General features: G+C 36.7%; 2 protein-coding genes across 5 annotated transcripts in view; one reads left to right on the forward strand and one right to left on the reverse strand.

Annotated features, from left to right (window-relative positions):
• LOC122224326 (pyridine nucleotide-disulfide oxidoreductase domain-containing protein 1) overlaps nt 1–18,670 on the forward strand; it is a 65,096-nt gene that overhangs the window by 19,230 nt on the left and 27,196 nt on the right. The window lies entirely within an intron of this gene.
• On the reverse strand, nt 4,999–5,542 carry LOC122224331 (non-histone chromosomal protein HMG-17-like). The gene has a single exon (XM_042946000.1). It carries the CDS (start codon nt 5,477–5,479, stop codon nt 5,126–5,128), a length of 354 nt encoding a protein of 117 aa, XP_042801934.1. The 5' UTR covers nt 5,480–5,542; the 3' UTR covers nt 4,999–5,125.

Consider the following 18,670-nt stretch of genomic DNA (forward strand, 5'->3'; position numbering starts at 1 on the left):
CCAAGAGTGCAAGTCACAGCACTGTAACATGGTAGAATCTTGGTCTTTAACCCTAACCCTTTACTATGGCATTCATTAATGGGAAAGCAGCAGCCCTCAGGGCTGAGATCCAAAAGTTACAGAACTTGGGGTCTGAGCCTTCACCTTAACACTCTATCAAGAATGATTGCCTCGAGGACTAAACAGGAGCTGATTTCCAGTGGAGCTTTGCAGGGACTAGTTTACAGAGAATTAGTTTTGAACAAATTAACTCTTACTTCTCAACGAAGGAGAAAGCTCAAAATTGGTTCTTTTAGAAAACTAACAAGACAAATTCATCAATGCAACTCAACAGATTAAGAGAGGAAAATATATTATCATTTGATTAATAACTGAAAAAATCCAACAGGAAATCATGGTAAATTTTCTAAGTAACTCAGGAATAGAAAGAAAAGGATCTTAAACTTATAAAATTATTTATGAAATGATTAAATTTGACAAAAGATATTTGTTATATCTATAAGGAAATTATGAAACTTTATTTAGAAATACTTTTTTAAATTCCAGATAGAGATACTATGTTCATAGATAGAACCAAATATCATACAGATGGCATTTATCACCAAATTGATCTATAGATTCAATGCAATTCACAAACATGACACTTGATAAGATTATTCTAATTTTATATGGTCAAGTAAAAGGACACAAATAGGGTGTTTCTAAAGGAAAGTCTGTGGGAGGGTGGACTTAGTCTATCGGATTCTAATAATTATTATAATGACATAATAATAAACACTGTGTAGTAACATTGCAGAAATAGATAAATTGACAAATGGAATAAAATTAGAGCCCAGAAAGAGGCCCAGATGTGCTTGGAATTTTGGTATGACTGTGATGACATGAGAGATCAATGGGGAAATGAGAAATTGTCTAATAAATGGACCTGGAGAAAAGTATATCCTTATTGAAAAAGATAATATTGGATTAGTATATCATATCATATAGAAAGATCAACTTTAGATGTATTAAAGATCTACTTATCAAAAACAAAATTTTAAAACATGACATGAAAAAATTTAGTTTAAAAAAATATTTTTGGACAGAGTTTTATTGTCACAAACAGGCATTGGCAATAAATTTTTAAAAATTGAAAAATTTGGGGTGCCTGGGTGGCTCAGTCAGTAAAGCATCCGACTTCAGCTCAGGTCATGATCTCACAGTCTGTGAGTTCGACCCCCGCATCGGGCTGTGTGCTGACAGCTCAGAGCCTGGAGCCTGCTTCTGATTCTGTGTCTCCCTCTCTGTCTGTCCCTCCCCCGCTCATGCTTTGTCTCTCTCTGTCTCAGAAATAAATAAACATTAAAAAAATTTATTTATTTATTTTTTTTTATTTTTTTATTTTTTTATTTTTTTATTTTTTTTTTATTTTTTAATATATGAAATTTACTGTCAAATTGGTTTCCATACAACACCCAGTGCTCATCCCAAAAGGTGCCCTCCTCAATACCCATCACCCACCCTGCCCTCCCTCCCACCCTGCCCTCCCTCCCACCCCCCATCAACCCTCAGTTTGTTCTCAGTTAAACATTAAAAAAAAATTAAAAAAATTAAATAAAAATTGAAAAATTTGACTATACTAAAAAGTAAGAATTTTTGTTCATCAAAAGCCAACATAAAGAATGAAATGACAAGTAAAAAAGTTGGAGAAAATATTTACAATGCATACAACTAATATATTAGAATTAGTAATATACAAAGAACCTTTACTCATTAATAAGAAGAGTACAAACAGCCCAATAGAAAAATAGATCAGAGAAATAAGCAGGCATATCACAGAAGAAACATATAGCCAATAGACATATTAAGAAAATGTTCAATCTTCTCAATTAATCAGTAAATTATACATCACAATCATGAGATATCATTTTATACCCATCCTTTTGAGAAAAATAAAAAAGTCTGAAAATACCAAGTCTGTATTTCAATAACATTTTCCATGCATTGCTGTTCAGTATAAAGTAACTACTAGAAGAGTTTGCATTTACTTCCCTAAGTTGAACATTCACATACCTTCAGTTGCATCCTTCCACAGGGTAAGTCTATTTTCAAAATAAAATTTTGCACTTGTATAATAAGAGCTGTTCTTAATAGCAAAACCCAGATAAAGAGTTTTGTGTTCGAAAACCCTACAGTTCTCTCTTTTCAGTAGGGAATAATCCTGTTCTTTCTTTGTATGTTCCTCTCCAATGTGTCTACTATGACATCACTAACCCACTCATACATAACACTTGACTTCTGACACTCTGGTTACCAAATGTATATGGAGTTTTCCCCACATCAAGCAATTCTCTGCAACCGCATCTGGGTGTTCTATAATTTTACTCAATTCCAACACTATCTACCTGGAAGTAGCATAAGACCCCACTAAGGCTTCATTCCCACAAGACTGCCCCCACCTGCAGATTCCAATCACAACTAGTAGATCCCCAGGTTACCCACAACTTCTTTTCAATTTGGTTACACATCAGAGGTTCGTATGATCCTTCCTGAGGTTTGATTAATTTTCTAGAGCAGCTCACACAACTAAGGAAAACACTTATTTACATTTACAAGTTTATTAAATGATATGATAAAGAACACAGATGAATAGCCAGATGAGGATATACATATGGCAAGGTGTGGGAGGATCTTAAGTGCAGGTGCTTCTGTCCCTGTGGAGATGTAGTATGTCACCCTCCTGGTATAAGGGTGTGTTCTCCAAACTGGATGTTCTCTGGGCCCACTGCTATTGGGATTTTGTGGAGGCTTCCTCACATAGACATGATCAATTATTAAGTCTATTCCCAGCCTCTCTCCCCACACTGGAAGATGAGGAGGGAGGTAAGGCTGAAAATTCCAAGCTTCTAATCATGGCTTGGTCTTTCTGGTGACCAGCTGCCATCTAGGAGCCATCCCAGGAACCCACCTTGAGTTGCTTCAATAGAATATACAGGAGCCCTGTGTCAGGGATAGGGTCAAAAACAAATATTAGAAGAAGATATTCTTAGTGCTCTTATACCTTAGAAAATTACAAGGGTTTGGGGAGCTCTGTGCCAGGAACAGGGGGAGAGACCAACAAACCTTCATGCCTTCAAAGAGAAAGTAGGTAATTTAACTGTGGTACATTCACCCAATGGAGTTTTATGCAGCAATAAAAACAAATTAATTACCATGATACAATATCCAACAAAATGAATGAATCATAGCAATAAGTGAAAAAAAATTGAGTCCCCTCAAATTACATACACCCTGAAACACTTTATAAAGTTTGAAACAAACAGATATATGCATGCATGGTTGTGCTCTCTCTCTCTGCCTCTCTGTCTCTGTCTCTCTCTCTCTCTGCCCCTCTCTCTTTAGGAATATTCATAAAAACAAAACTACATAAAAATGAAAGCAAAGGAATGATGAACAAAATATTCATGATGAACATAAGATTCAGGTGGATGGTTACCTTGAACTGGATGAGACAGGAGGTGGGTTGGTGGGAAAATCAGACAGATGCAGTTTATCGATAAGGTGTTAGGTTTTGCAAATAAAAGCATCCATGCATGGGCAATGATGAGAACAAGTTGTAAACCAAGGGGTGTTATTAATGTAATTCTAGGTTCCTGAGGCCCCATAAGTTTGTTGTTTTTTTTTTGTTTGTTTTTTGTTTTTTTTTGTTTGTTTGTTTGTTTGTTTTTTTTTTGTCCAAATGAAGGATTTCCTAAAAGGGTTACTTTTATTTATTTATTTATTTATTTATTTATTTTTCTTTTTTTATGTTTTTATTTTTAGAAAGAGAGCACAAGTTGGGGAGAGGGGCGGAAGGAGAGAGAGAGAAAATCTTAAGCAGGCTCCACTCTCAGTGCAGAACCTGACATGGGGCTCTATCCCATGACCCTGAGAACATGACCTGAGCCAAAATCAGGAGTTCGAGACTCAACCTACTGAGCCATCCAGGTGCCCTGAGGGCTACATTCCACATTTTATTTTATTTTATTTTATTTTTTTTTTTTCAACGTTTTTTATTTATTTTTGGGACAGAGAGAGACAGAGCATGAACAGGGGAGGGGCAGAGAGAGGGAGACACAGAATCAGAAACAGGCTCCAGGCTCCGAGCCATCAGCCCAGAGCCTGACGCGGGGCTCGAACTCACGGACCGCGAGATCGTGACCTGGCTGAAGTCGGACGCTTAACCGACTGCGCCACCCAGGCGCCCCTACATTCCACATTTTAAAAACACAACACCCACAAAAAAAATTATGAGGGATACATGTATCCCTTGGAACTAGTATATATTTTTTTGTATTCTTTGGGTTAATACCCAGTCCTGCAATTGCTGGATTGTAAGGTAGTTCTATTTTTAACTTTTTGAGGAACCTCCATACTGTTTTCTAGAGTGGCTGGCACCAGTGTGCACTCCCACCAAGAGTCTAGGAGGCTTCCCTTTTCTCCGCATCCTCACCAACACCTGTTGTTTCTTGTGTTGCTGATTTTAGCCATTCTGACAAGAGTGAAGTGATATCTCATTGTAGTTTTCATTTGTATTTCCCTGATGATGAGAGATATTGAAAGTCTTTTCATGTGTCTGCTGGTCAGGTGTATGTCTTCTTTGGAAAAATGTTCATGTCCTCTGTCCAATTTTTAAAATCAGATTATTTGGAGGGTTGAGTTTTATAAGTTATTTCTATATTTTGGATACTAACCCTTTATCAGATATGTCATTCTCAAATATCTTCTCTCATTCTGCAGGTTGCCTTTTAGTTTTGTTGACTGTTTCCTTTGCTGTGCAGAAGCCTTTATTTTGATGAAATCCCAGTAGTTTATTTTTCACCTTTGTTTCCCTTGCCTCAGGAGACATATCTAGTAAGAAGTTATTGCAACCATGAATGGATAAAGAAGATGCCATATATATATATATATATATATATATATATATATATATGTGTATATATATATATATGTGTGTGTGTGTATGCTACGTTTTTATAAAACTTGATAAAAATAGATAAAAAATTGATAAAAAATAGATATCAAGCTGTACAATTACCAGAAGTACACAGTTATCAAAAATGCACACACTTCACTTGGCATCTCCAGCACCTTCAGCTTTCTGTGTCTAGTCTGTTTTGGCATCTCCATTTTCTGCAGGGTTACTCCCATATTTGCCAGTATCAGCTTTTCCTCTTTTTCCTCCGGGAATCTTTTCTCCCTTCTTTACAGGGGCCTTTTTAGGTTTGGGCTCTGGATTTGGAGGAATAGGTTTAGCAGATAACTTTGCAGATCTTCTCTGTGGCTTATCCTTCACCTTGGCTTTATCTCCTTTAGCATCCCCTTCAGCCTTTCTCTTGGGCATAGTGGTGACAGTGGTGGGACATAGGCACTGGGCACATGGATGAAGTGGTGTGTGGGCTTTGGCCAGTCTGGGGGTCATTCTTGCCCCCACTTCTTCACACTGCTCTTTTATGTACATATGAATATAATGGAGTATATAGAAAGAATAGAATATATAATAGAATATTACTCATCCATAAAAAAGAATGAAATCTTGCCATTTGTAACGATGTGGATGGAGCTAGAGACTATTATGCTAAGTGAAATAAGTCAGCAGAGAAAGACAAATACCATATGATTTCACTCATATGTGGAATTTAAGAAACAAAAGAAATGATCAAGAGGAAAAAGAGAGACAAACCAAGAAACAGACTCTTGGCTATAGAGAACAAAATGATGGTTACCAGAGGGGAGATTGGAGGGGGGGATTGATTAAATATGTGATGGGGACTAAGAAGGGCATTTATTGTAATGAGCACCAGATGTTGTAGATAAGTGTTGAATCACTAAATTGTGCACCTGAAAATAATATTACACTGTGTTAAGTAACTTGGATCTAAATAAAAACATTAAAAAATAAATAAATACTATTTAAATAGATTTTTAAAAGTCATGGGGAACTACCTGACTAACCAGTGCTCACTGAGAGGAAAGAACATGTGCAACGGAGTGAAGAGAACACACATAAATAGTTTAAAGTTCAAAGAGAGATAATCAGGAGGTGCAGATTCTGAAGGAAGTTTCTGAACTGTACAATTCTGTGATATAACCATGATCTCAAAGCTTATTTTCAAAGGCAAAGATGGTAGTTCGTCATTAGCCACACATGGATTCATTTCAACATTTCATGTTGGTATCTGTATAGCTCTAAGTCCAATTTTTATCAGAAATTTTGCTGACATGACACCAAACTGGCATTGCTGTTACCAGGAGCATTATTCTATACTGGGGGTCAGCTAACCTATACTGTAAAGGGCTAAACAGTAAACATTTTAGGCTTTGCAGGCTCTATGATCACTGTCACAACTATTCAAAGCTGTCATTAATAGCAGCCATGGATAAAATGTAAATGGTTGAGTGCAGCTGTGTTCCAATAAAACTCAAAAACAAGTGGCAGGCCAGATTTGGCCCCAATGCGTACTTTGCTGAGCTCTGTTCAATCCTATCCATGCAATGGTTAATATGGATACCTTATAGTGGGGGAACAGGTATCAATACAGCATCCTTGCCAGCGTGGTGAGATGGTGTCTAGGTCAGAACTTAGAGTTTAATGAGTTATCCCTCCACGGGTGCTACATCTTCCAACGTGAGAAGAAACATAACCCTCTGATCCAGGCTATAGGAATCTTTATAGTGGAATTATTACCAAGAAACACTATCTCCATTGCTGCAAGTTAGAGATGAGGACTTGAGGGAAGTAAACAGTAAAAAGAGTTTAAAGGAGACTTCTCAGTTATTTTTGGATGTCTCCTCTTTGAATAAATATTTATCCAAGATCATCATCCCTCCTTCAGCAGCAGTGAAATACAGAAGCCCTTTATACTGTCACTGCTGCCCCTGCCTCTGCTTACAACATTTAATGTGACTTCTTAACATGCAGTAGTATTTTACCATATGCTTTGTTGCACCCAAAGACCTGTGCATATGTTCCTCCACACTTTGCTGGTGAGTTCACTGGAGAAACCGTTCACTAACGAAGATTTCCAATCCCTTCCCTGCAGGTGAAAATCCAGTGTACCATGTTGAAGATGCTGGTCCTATAAGTTGCCAGATAAAAGTTCTAGGCAGGAAGGCACATGAATCAGGAAAGTAGGCCACCCTTTCAGCGTGTGTGTGTGTGTGTGTGTGTGTGTGTGTGTGTCCACATGCATGGGGTTGGTGGTACTTACAGACAAGACAGAGCACAGTCACTCACTTTAAAAATGAGGATGAAAACAATGTGTTCAAAGATCCCCAAAGCTATCTTAAAACAAGTCTGAATGGCTGGCAGAATAAAACCTACTTTTGTTTCCAAACAGATTCAAACTTATAGGTACATAGGCAATGAAGGTGTAGACAGAACTCGTAGATTGGTCTCAGAAAGACATCCTGGGTTCTGAAAGCATTGATAAGTCCAATCTTGATCCAGCCTCTCTCCCAGCCCTTTATAGTTTTTAAAATATATTTATTAAATAGGCCTAGTGAGGGGAAAATATTCTCTCTGAATCTTATTATGTTGACTTTTTTATATCTTCCTTCCTTCAGTCAGAACAAACAATGCCTATGACTTCTTACCACCTAGGATAGTATTTTGCATAGAGTAGGCACTTAGCAAATATTTGTTGAATGAAAGAACAATAATCACATCAAATATTTGAGGTAGATGCTATAATTATCCCTTAGCATAGGTTAAAAAAACAAAGCTAATGATCTTGTCCAAGAACACAACTCATCAGTGCTGGAGCTGGTTTAGCTGGTGCTTGTAAACATTCCATAGCATTTGTTTTACGTTAATCCAAACCATCCTTTCCACTTCATCCTGAATTTTACCTGGATCTGACCACCTCAGCACATGACATAGCTAATCTTTCACTCACTCGGTCTGGCTGGCAAGTTACCAATGGAATAACTTGTAATCATTGTTTTTCTCCCATCGGCCTACTGTTTGGAAATGTTGGTGGCTGACGGGAGAAAATCAATGTTTGATAGAAATGAATGGTCCTATCCACAGCATTGCTCCAAGTTTATTGTCTCCAAGTTTATTCCTATTTTGGTATCATCTTTTCTTAGGTTATCCAGTTACCCAGAATTGAACTAATGCTCAACATATTAAGTTTGTTCAATACATGAGTAAATCAGTAAGCAATTCTTTGATTTACAAAAGATTTGTTAATATACAAAGAAAAATACTGAAGTCTAAGAAAGTTAAGTACTTATTATTTAACTTATTATGTACTCACTGAGTTTTTCTTTACTCTTTTAATACAATGTTATAGTCTGAACCACAACCATATAAGAGTTAACTTAAGAAAAAACAGCCAGGGAGAGGAGCCTCTGTTTCCAAGTGATTAATCTTTTCTTTAACCTGTTTTACGTAACCCTCAGAGCAAAGAAACTTTATCAAAGGATTAAAAGTTATATAAACAAAGATCCCTTTATTTATAACTCTGATTCTCTGCGGGACAGGAAGTTCCAGCTTACATGTGTGCAGAGAGTTATACATATTGGTTACTCAATGTGTACTTTTAAAAAACTGTGATGATCTTACACAAGTGTAGAAGCAGCAGTGAATGGAGATGATGGTGAATGCTAAGGTAAAGGGAGTTCATTGACTTGGGTTGTTGTGAGTGCATTTCAGTTATTTTTGCTTAGAAAAAAATATAAGGCCAATTTAATACTTGGAAATATAAGACTCTTTGGGTTTTCTAATTATCTTGTCTATAATTTTCTGGTAGTGACAAGAATTCTGTGTAATGCAGGATCATGTAATTATAATAATATTGCTTGTTCACTCACAAATATATGGATATATACTTGGATTTTTTCTAAATATGCAGTTATAAGTGATTTGGAGCATTTGGAGTGAATCTAAATGATTCTGGATAATACTGCTTTCCTCTTGTTTTGCCCATGGTCTGAAAGACTTCTTTTTGTTTATCTGGTTCCTCCAAACCCATCCTTCTAGTTCTGATCAAGCTCCATGTTCTCCATATCCCTGTCTCTCTCCCATGAAATCCTAGAGCATTAGCTGTCTATATTATACACATACAACACACACACACACACACACACACACACACACACACACATGGGTGTTTTCTTTAAAAATTCAAAAGTGAGAGTTATATTTTTAATAAAGCCAGATGACACAAATAGTATAAAAAGAAAAAGTCAATTTGGTATATATCTTTTTACATTTCTTCCTATATTCACATAAAATATACATATATCATATATAATTATACATATTTATATACAAATGTTCCCCTTACTTTTATTCACATGAATAGAATCATCATTATATATGTGACTTACCTTGTTGCTGTATTCATTCAACTGTGTACCATGAACATTCCTTTAGGTCCACACATATATCTGAATCATTCTTGGCCTGTATCTCCTTAGAAAGAAACATGTCCATTTCTAGAGAACAGATTTCCAAAAGGGAAATTACAGAACCATTGCACCCTGCAATTCACAACTTACCATTTTTATACCTAATTTGATTAAATATTATAAATTTCCATAAATTTTTTAATTTATTATATTAATAAATGAGAATATTGTGTTGTGCTAAGTTGCATTTCCTTAGCTATTAGTGAGATTTGACATTCTTTTACAAAAAGCTTTTTATAAATTTTTTGGGCCATTGCATTTCCTCTTTTATGAACCCCAGCTCATACCCATGTTTGTCTCTTTTCTTGTCAATTTGTAAGAGTTCTTTTTTCACATTAGAGATATAAACCTCTGCCTCTTGTATATATTTCAAATCTTTCCTCTATCTCTTTCTCTTTCTTTCTTCTTTTTTTTTTTTTTTTTTAACCTTACTTATGGTACTTTTTGGCCTTTGTGTAATTTGCATCATTATGAAGTCAACTCTAAATTTTTTCCATTATTGTTTCTTGTTTTTTTTTTTCTTTTTGGAAGAGTTTTTTCCCAATCCTAACACTCCTACTTTTAAAAAATATTTTCATTTTTTACATTAAATCTTCAATCTATTGCTCTTTTCACTTTTGAACATGACATTAGGGAGGGCTAACAGTCTATTTTCTTTCCAGAAGGAGATCTAATTATGATACAATATCATTTATTACACAAGATATATTTTTTCCTGATGAACTATTATTGAAGTATTTATCTTTTTTTAAATGTTTATTTATTTTTGAGACAGAGACAGAGCACAAGTGGGGGAGGGGCAGAGAGAGAGGAAGACACAGAATCTGAAACAGGCTCCAGGCTCTGAGCTGTCAGCACAGAGCCTGATGCTGGGCTCGAACCCATGAACCGTGAGATCATGACCTGAGCTGAAGTCAGACACCTAACCGACTGAGCCACCCAGGCGTCCCTGAAGTATTTATCATATATTACATTTTCAATTTTACTGGATCTAGTTATGGACTCAGTCTGTGCCAGAGACTTGTTTGCCTGCTTTTTTGCTCATGACTTACTCTTTGAATCACATTAATGCTACAGAAGATTTTAGCATCTCCTATGGCAGGTGCCTACCATCCTTTTCAATCTCAGGGCAAAGACATTGTTTTGCCCAACCTCAAGCTTAGTGAGCATGATTTTAGAGGTTTGCTCAGAGTGCTTTATATTTGTCCTCTACAGTTTGGAGGATTCAGAGACTGGTCTGATTCCTGCTAAAAAGTCTAGAAGGCAAAGAGCGGAGGTGGATCCTCCTGCCAGGAGGTGGAAGGAAGCAAGGGCTACATTTGAAAAGGAGCAACATCCCAGTCAAGGGTGGGCCAACTGGTTTGGGTCTGTCTTAAGTCTGGCTAATTGGATTATATGGAGCAATGGTGAGACCTGAGTAGAGAGGCTAAAAGTGTGTCCTACAGGTAAAAATTTGAAGGAGAACTTGTGTGTGACTAGTCAGAGGAAGTGCATTTACCCCACCGAAGATACTGCACATTAGAGATCACAAATGAAGGGTAACATCTCCAAAGACCCACAGAAATGGCCGGGAGAGTCTGTTTTAAATTGCTCTCTAGGCCAGAGAAAGAAAAAATGACAATACCTGCCTCTTTAACTTCCCACACCAAGTTTCAACTCCAGAGGACACAGAAGCAGCCTTGCTTCACTGTGTGGGAAGAGCTGCAGTGGGGCTAGGGAGAGAGGCCAGGAGAAGCTAGAGCAGAGCATAAACAAACTACCTGAACCCTTTTTCCCACCTGGAAGATTTGGATATGTTGTAGTGGGAGGAAAGAAGCTTCAGTTTAAATGAAGTTCAAAGTCATTTTTGTGAGACTAATGTGACCAGAGGGCTTTTATTTTTCTTTTGAAAGTCAACAGAAAGTAGTGCAAACTGAAATTCCACTTAGTATCAGGAGAAGAACAGGTCCCATAAAATCATTTTATAGTCAGTGGAGGGAGAAGAATAAGGCTTATTCTCTGATGTTATAAAGACCATTTGTTCAAGGGATTTGTACTTGTGATCAATTTCTAATGTAAATAATAGGGTGGATTATTTAAATTTTAAAGTCTTTTTTCAACAACACATCCCTTTCAGTAAACATTGGCCTTCTTCTCAGAAAGACACCAGGATTATATATTTGCCTGCCTTCAACCTTCCCTTTACTTCAGTATACTGTTGCTAGTTGCTCTACTGAAGTATTTTCTACACATATGTAGTATTTTACCATTTAACCTAAAGACATCTTTATGAATCATGAGAATAGATTTAGCTTTACAAGTATGTCATCAATTCCACAGGATAGGGATTAGTAAGGACAGTTGAAGCATGTGACTCAAACTTGGGCCACGTTATAAAGGGAGTTGTTTTCTAAGTGGAATTATCATTTATAGTAATGATGATAATTTCAGAGATTTATATAGTATTTTAAGTCTTCAAAATAGCCATTTGTTTTTTAAAAGACAGGATATAAATAGAATTGCATGTCCTATACTGAAATGAGGACAGAATGTAGAAAATGTCTCAAGAGTTACAGGGGTACCTGGCTGGCTCAGTCAGTAGAACATGAAATGCTTGATCCTGGGGTCATGTGTTTAAGCTCTGCATTGGGTGCAGACATTACTTTAAAAAAAAGTTACTTAATACAGCTATTCAAATGCAGAACAGGATAAGATGAAGCTCAAGCTTGACAGCTTTTTAGTCATTTTGTCTAGCAACAGAGACAGCAAGAGCTACCAATTATTGAAACTTATAATGTGTCAGGCTTTCTGACAAGTACTTTGCATCATTTGTCTCCTTTTTCATTACATGCCATGTGGATGTCTAATCTTTTCAGGATCCACCAAGAAGATTTATACATCCCTATTTGAGTCAATTCTAGAAAGCCTGACAAGATCTACCTAGATGGTCCCTTAGCAGTTCTGGAAAATCAGAGGTATTCAGGTTACTTGGGTTTAAAAATTAGAATTAATTCAGATATGGCAGTGGGAGCTTAGGTGCTACAAAATGTCATCTAATATGTAATGTAAATCGCATCATATTTGTAATCCAGGAAAAGAATGAGAGAATGTAGAATGGGTTCTATATTAGTTTGGTTCACCAACATTTTTGTCTTATAAATTATAAATATTTTTGTCAGTAATAATATATGACTTCATATACTTTATGAGAATATAATATGGCAATCCAGCGATCACCAAACTGTATAACTTTTATTTACATTCTCAATGGAAAAACAGCTAATGAAATAAAACTGTGAAAAACCCATAGGAAATACCTCATTGTAAAGACATCCTGGTTTCCTTTCATATCCATATTCTTTTATTTATGTATGAATGTTATTTTTTCTTCATTTGCTAGTGACACATTGTGGTTTATGTACTCCTTTATGCTGTGAATCTTGACGTTAAAGTCCAGCAAATGGGGCCAATTATAGGACTACTTAATATCTAAATTCACTATGAACTACAATGTCAGAAATATATATTTGAGTAGTGAACAAATCTTTGATCTTCCTATCCCATCTTTTGCCATATTTATCTGACAGAATAAATTGTTTACATACATAAGGAAAGGACAGAGGGTAGACTATGTTCCATGTTTCTGTTTTCCAGATGGGACCCTGATCATTTGCTAACCTCTTACATCAATATTGGATCTTAACTTCTTAATAATCTCATCTGTATATGCAACTCATAATCACGTTTTTGTGTATTTCTATCAGCTAAATTAAGTTTTAAGTATTCATTCCTAGAAAAGGCTAAAAAGAAAGGTGTGTAAGTGGTAATAACGCCTTAGCTTTTGTGAGGCAAAGTTCCAGATAAAAACTTGTAGAAAAATGTAACTGTATGTGTTATGACTATTTTTAGATATGTAAACACTTTGTCCTGATGCTTTCCTGTATTACAGTTGGAAAAACAATTTAGCTCAGATTACTGGTCACAGTGACTAAGCTCATTTGGTAGAGCAGTGCATTATCCGTTTTAGGTGATTCTGCTCTTAAACGCAAATATACCAAAAGGGCAGCATGTGCTAGAGATGTGTAGACGTAAAGGATGGTTAAGTACCTGAGCACATGATGTGCTAAAACAGCCACAGTCAAGCGTTTGTTAGATTGTTGTATGAGGATGTTCATGATGATGAAGAACAAATGGGTCTTCTCTATATTTGAATAGGCTCTAGAAGACGAATCCTACACTCACAACTTTTCTCAGCTGTAGCTGTAGGGTCTCCTAAGCATCCTGATTTGAGTTTACTGTTTTCTTATTTTTTACTTGGAAGTCTTAGAATCAAGGTGCAGCCAAACGTGAACAGAGTGAAGTTGTATCAGTATTTAATACCTCATGTTCTGGTCAAGGCCGTATCTTGGAATTGAGCTAATAATAATCACAGCTCAAAGTTGCCAAATGTAGTATAGCCAGGTATAATTATATACTAAGTGATTTCCATGCATTATCTCTATCCTTTCATCTCTACAGAATAGATTATCTTTTTCATATATTAATGAAGGAATTGAGGTTAAAGAAACTACGAAATGTTTTCAAAGTTTCGAAAAGAACCAGGATCCTAACAAAGGTCAGCCTGATTCCAAAACCCACCCTTCCCACCACACCAGCAACCTCACTGTAGTAGCTTCCAGAGTCCTGATGAGTTTTTGTTTTTCAACATAATGATAGGACATCCTTCAAATGATTGATTTTACTTTTCTATTATGGAAGTTGAACACACCTAGAGCAATATCTCTTGGGTATAGACATCTGCTAATTATAAACTCAAATTCAAAGAAAGCTCCAGAAACTGGCATTTAATGTCCTGGTCCTCAAAGAACTTGGTTCTGTTTCGTAGCCTCTTTCCAGTTCCATTTTTGTAGGTGGGGGACTCTGGGAAAAAAGAGTCCCAAGGATTCAATCCTGTCTGAGGAACCCCGAGGAAGCTTCAGAGAAACAAATGGTTTCCATTGTGTTGCTCTTTTCCCTGCTTTGTCCTGTCAGCCTTCTCTACTCCACTGACCCAGGCTAACAACATTTAGGATATTTAAAAAAAATCTTATTTATTTATTTACTTATTTTATTTGAGAGAGAAAGAGAAAGAGAAAGAGAGAATGAGAATGAGCAAGGGAGAGGGGTAGAGGGAGAGAGAGAGACAATCCCAAGTAGGCTCCATGCTGAGCAGGGCTCAGGGCTCGAGGCAGGGCTTAAAGCTGGCTCCTGTGGGTCTTCCACAACCCTGATCTAAGCCAAAATCAAGAGGCTGTCACTCAACTCACTGAGCTACTCAGGCTTCCCACATTTAGGATCTTTATAGTCAAAGTAGAATCGGTGCTTTAAACACTGATCATGCCTAACTCTGTGCAAGAAAATGGTTACAGATGAATGTAGGTCCCAAAGCCTGACCAGAGGAATTGTAAAATAACCAGGACCCTTTAAGTCTTTTCCTTCTATTCTTTCTCCTTTTTACCCCTTGCAACTTGAGCCTCCTGCCCACCTTTTTTTTTCTTGACTTCAAGTGATGATTCTATTCTCCGAGGGTTTGTTATTAGCTAATCAGTACTGTACTTCATCTAGGGTATTATTTGATAGTAAGGATTTCTCTGTCAAGAGAGATTTGTCTTTTATTGAGGGACTTTTAAGCTAAAAAGCCTTTAAAATGCAAAGTAATAGATTTCAAATTGTAAAAAAATTATGGGGGTTAATTGGGGTAGGGGTTTTACTCAAGCAAGACCTGTTGCTTATTCATATTATTCATATTTCTGGCAGTGGAGGCACTTACCGAATAAAAGAAAGTCAATTGTCACAAACAGTTTTATCACACTTATATGTGTGTAGGGCCATAGGCTCCTAGCCCTCAGGTAAGCTCACGCTACTTATTACAGCATTTCAGTTTCCCAGACCCCACATTCACATATTTATAGGATAAAATTACATTGGAAAATAAAAGATTTTTTTTTACCTATGTCTACAAGTTTTTGACAAAATTAATTTCCCTTTTTACAGTGACTGTCCATGATTTCAATTTAAAAGTATTAAACTTATTAATATATGGTTTGTTATATATGTGGTGACATTTCTGGCTGCTTAAATTCCAGCCTTTAAAAGTTTGAGAATTTGCTCTTGCTCTTCTAACCTACTTCCAACCCAGGTAAACTCTACCAGATGTGCTTTCTCTATATTGTCTGTGATTTCCTTATTAGGGTTTTGTGTGCCACTTCTTACTGATCATGACCTTTGTTCTAAAAACAAAAGGAATGTTTTTCTCAGCAAAGAGGTGGATTCTCAGAAACTGCATCTTGTATGGCTCTGTCAAAATTTTGTAATTCTAGACATGGTTGTGCAGGACAAGTGTCTTTGCATTGGTTATTGGAGCAGGAAAGGTATCTTGTGATACAAATCCTATTTAGGATTTGGGTAGATTATTGTCATTATTCTATTTCCCTTTCTGTTTCTTTGAATGTTTCTCCACATTGTTTTGAGCCCCTTTTTGTTATCTACCTTTATCATTTTCCTCCCCCTCTCTCTCTTTTTAAATTTCTTTTGTTTGCTATCAATAACAAAAGTACCAACTTTTGTTGGTCCAATATTGTTCCTTTCTTTGTGTACAGTGGCCATGACTGTAATAGCTATCACTGATGGAACACCCAAGATGCATATTTTCTTCCTACTCTTTAATAATAAAATCCTACAATTATTATCCCCTGTTTACAAAAGGTGGGAGTTGCCATACTGTATCAACTTTATCATACTGTATTAAATCATAACTTTATATTAGCTTTCATTCATTCATTTGTTCATTAGTCATAGAGTACATTTATTTAACAACATATATTGAGTGCCTGTTATGTCAAGTAGTGGGCTTACATATTACAGGAATTACAGAGATGACTCATATGTCCTTGTCTCCAGCTAGTTTACAGGCTAGATCAGGAAATAATACCTGGTCATACAAACCAAAATGCAAAGTAGAAACTAGGAACTTCGTCAAGATGTCCTCGAAATTGTAACCACGAAAGTATTATCAAATACCAAAGTGAGCTAAATAATCATTTGTTGAGTGACTGAGTAAATGTTTGAATAAACTGGTATCAGAAGAGTAATACAGATAAAAGTCTATGCAAATTCAGAGGAGAGCTGAAAACATCATGAGAGATTCCTCGGAAAATGTGGATTTTAGCAGAACCTCGAGGTAGATTTCCGAAGGGTGAAGAAAGACTACAAGTTCAGTAAATTATATGACCAAAGTTGTGGAGGTGGGTGAGTGTGAGGTGTGAAATATATAGAGATTAATATGAAAGACAGGCGGTAGCAATGAAGATAAAAATATAGTCTGAGAACCCTCGTAGGAGAACCTCAATAGATTGGCTACTGAATGAAGGCCTATTCACTCAGCAGAGTTTCATTAAGCCATAAAAGAAAATTTTCGTAGTTGTATACAGAGCAAAGAAATAAAATCTCAATAGAAAACTAAATATGAAAATCTAAGTTGAATTTGGTGAGGGGTGGGAATCAAGATAAGCTACAAGCAATCTTTCAGTATTAGACATATTTAATAAGTATATTCGATTTTTCAAACTTTCTTTCAGTTGAAACCTTAAAAAAAACAAGGCAAAACTATCTCATACTGGGTAATGATTGTTATTCTTAACATCAAACAAGTTCTTCATATTTTGAAAAGATATTTTCACGTTGCTACAAAGGGCCATATTTCGTTCTTTCTCATTGCCATGTAGTACTCCATTGTGTATATAAACCACAATTTCTTTATCCATTCATCAGTTGATGGACATTTAGGCCCTTTCCATAATTTGGCTATTGTTGAGAGTGCTGCTATAAACATTGGGGTACAAGTGCCCCTATGCATCAGCACTCCTGTATCCCTTGGATAAATTCCTAGCAGTGCTATTGCTGGGTCATAGGGTAGGTCTATTTTTAATTTTCTGAGGAACCTCCACACTGCTTTCCAGAGCGGCTGCACCAATTTGCATTCCCACCAACAGTGCAAGAGGGTTCCCGTTTCTCCACATCCTCTCCAGCATCTATAGTCTCCTGATTTGTTCATTTTGGCCACTCTGACTGGCGTGAGGTGATATCTGAGTGTGGTTTTGATTTGTATTTCCCTGATAAGGAGCGACGTTGAACATCTTTTCATGTGCCTGTTGGCCATCCGGATGTCTTCTTTAGAGAAGTGTCTATTCATGTTTTCTGCCCATTTCTTCACTGGGTTATTTGTTTTTCGGGTGTGGAGTTTGATGAGCTCTTTATAGATTTTGGATACTAGCCCTTTGTCCGATATGTCATTTGCAAATATCTTTTCCCATTCTGTTGGTTGCCTTTTAGATTAATGCTGGGGAATGCTTTTCTAATTATAGTGAATAATCAGACTACACCACACACTACACACACACACACACACACACACGTATTCCAAAAAGAATCGTTTTGTTGATATAAAGTAAATATAAGCAATCATTGAAGTCACAGAAGTAGTTTAGGAAATCCAAGTATTGTTTTCAAACTTTTAATCTTTAGGTGTGTATTTTCCATGTTTTCACCAAGTAAACACCTGTTATCCAGGTACTGTACTAAGAGCTGAGTAATCAATTATAAACAGAGCATGGTACCTCCTTTCTAGGGACTCGCAATCTAGTGGAAGAGACATGTAAATGAACCATTTCATCAGTGTGTTTGCCAGCTTAAGGGTGTCTGGCGAGTTGACAGGGCATGGATTAGGGGGAGGTGTCCTTTTGTCTCAGTATAGAAAATGAGTAAAAGTTGACCAGGTGGACAAGAAAAACTAGATGGTCCAAAGGGAGGCAAGGATATATAATCTCAGGTAGAAAAGTACTACTGAGAGCAGCAAAGCTTAAAGAACATGGTGCTTGGGGAGGTGACCAGAGATGAAGCTGGGAAGGCTGGTAGAGACCACATCATGAAGTATCTTATTAAGTCTTGCTAATAACTAACAAGTGGGGCACCTGGGTGGCTCATTTAGTTGAATGTCCAACTCTTGACTTCAGCTCAGGTCATGATTTTACAGTTGTGGGATCGAGCCCCATGGCAGGCTACATACTGAGCGAGGGGACTGCTTGGGATTCTCTCTCTCCCTCTGCCCCTCTCTCCTGCTTGTGCTCTCTTTCTAAAATAAAATTAAAACAAAAAAATTTAGCCAGAACTTGCAAGAAGTGAGGTGATTTTAAGCAGTGGAGTAATGTGATCAAACGAA

Source organism: Panthera leo, chromosome B4 (genome assembly GCF_018350215.1).
Source record: "Panthera leo isolate Ple1 chromosome B4, P.leo_Ple1_pat1.1, whole genome shotgun sequence".
In the NCBI taxonomy this organism is placed as follows: domain Eukaryota; kingdom Metazoa; phylum Chordata; class Mammalia; order Carnivora; family Felidae; genus Panthera; species Panthera leo.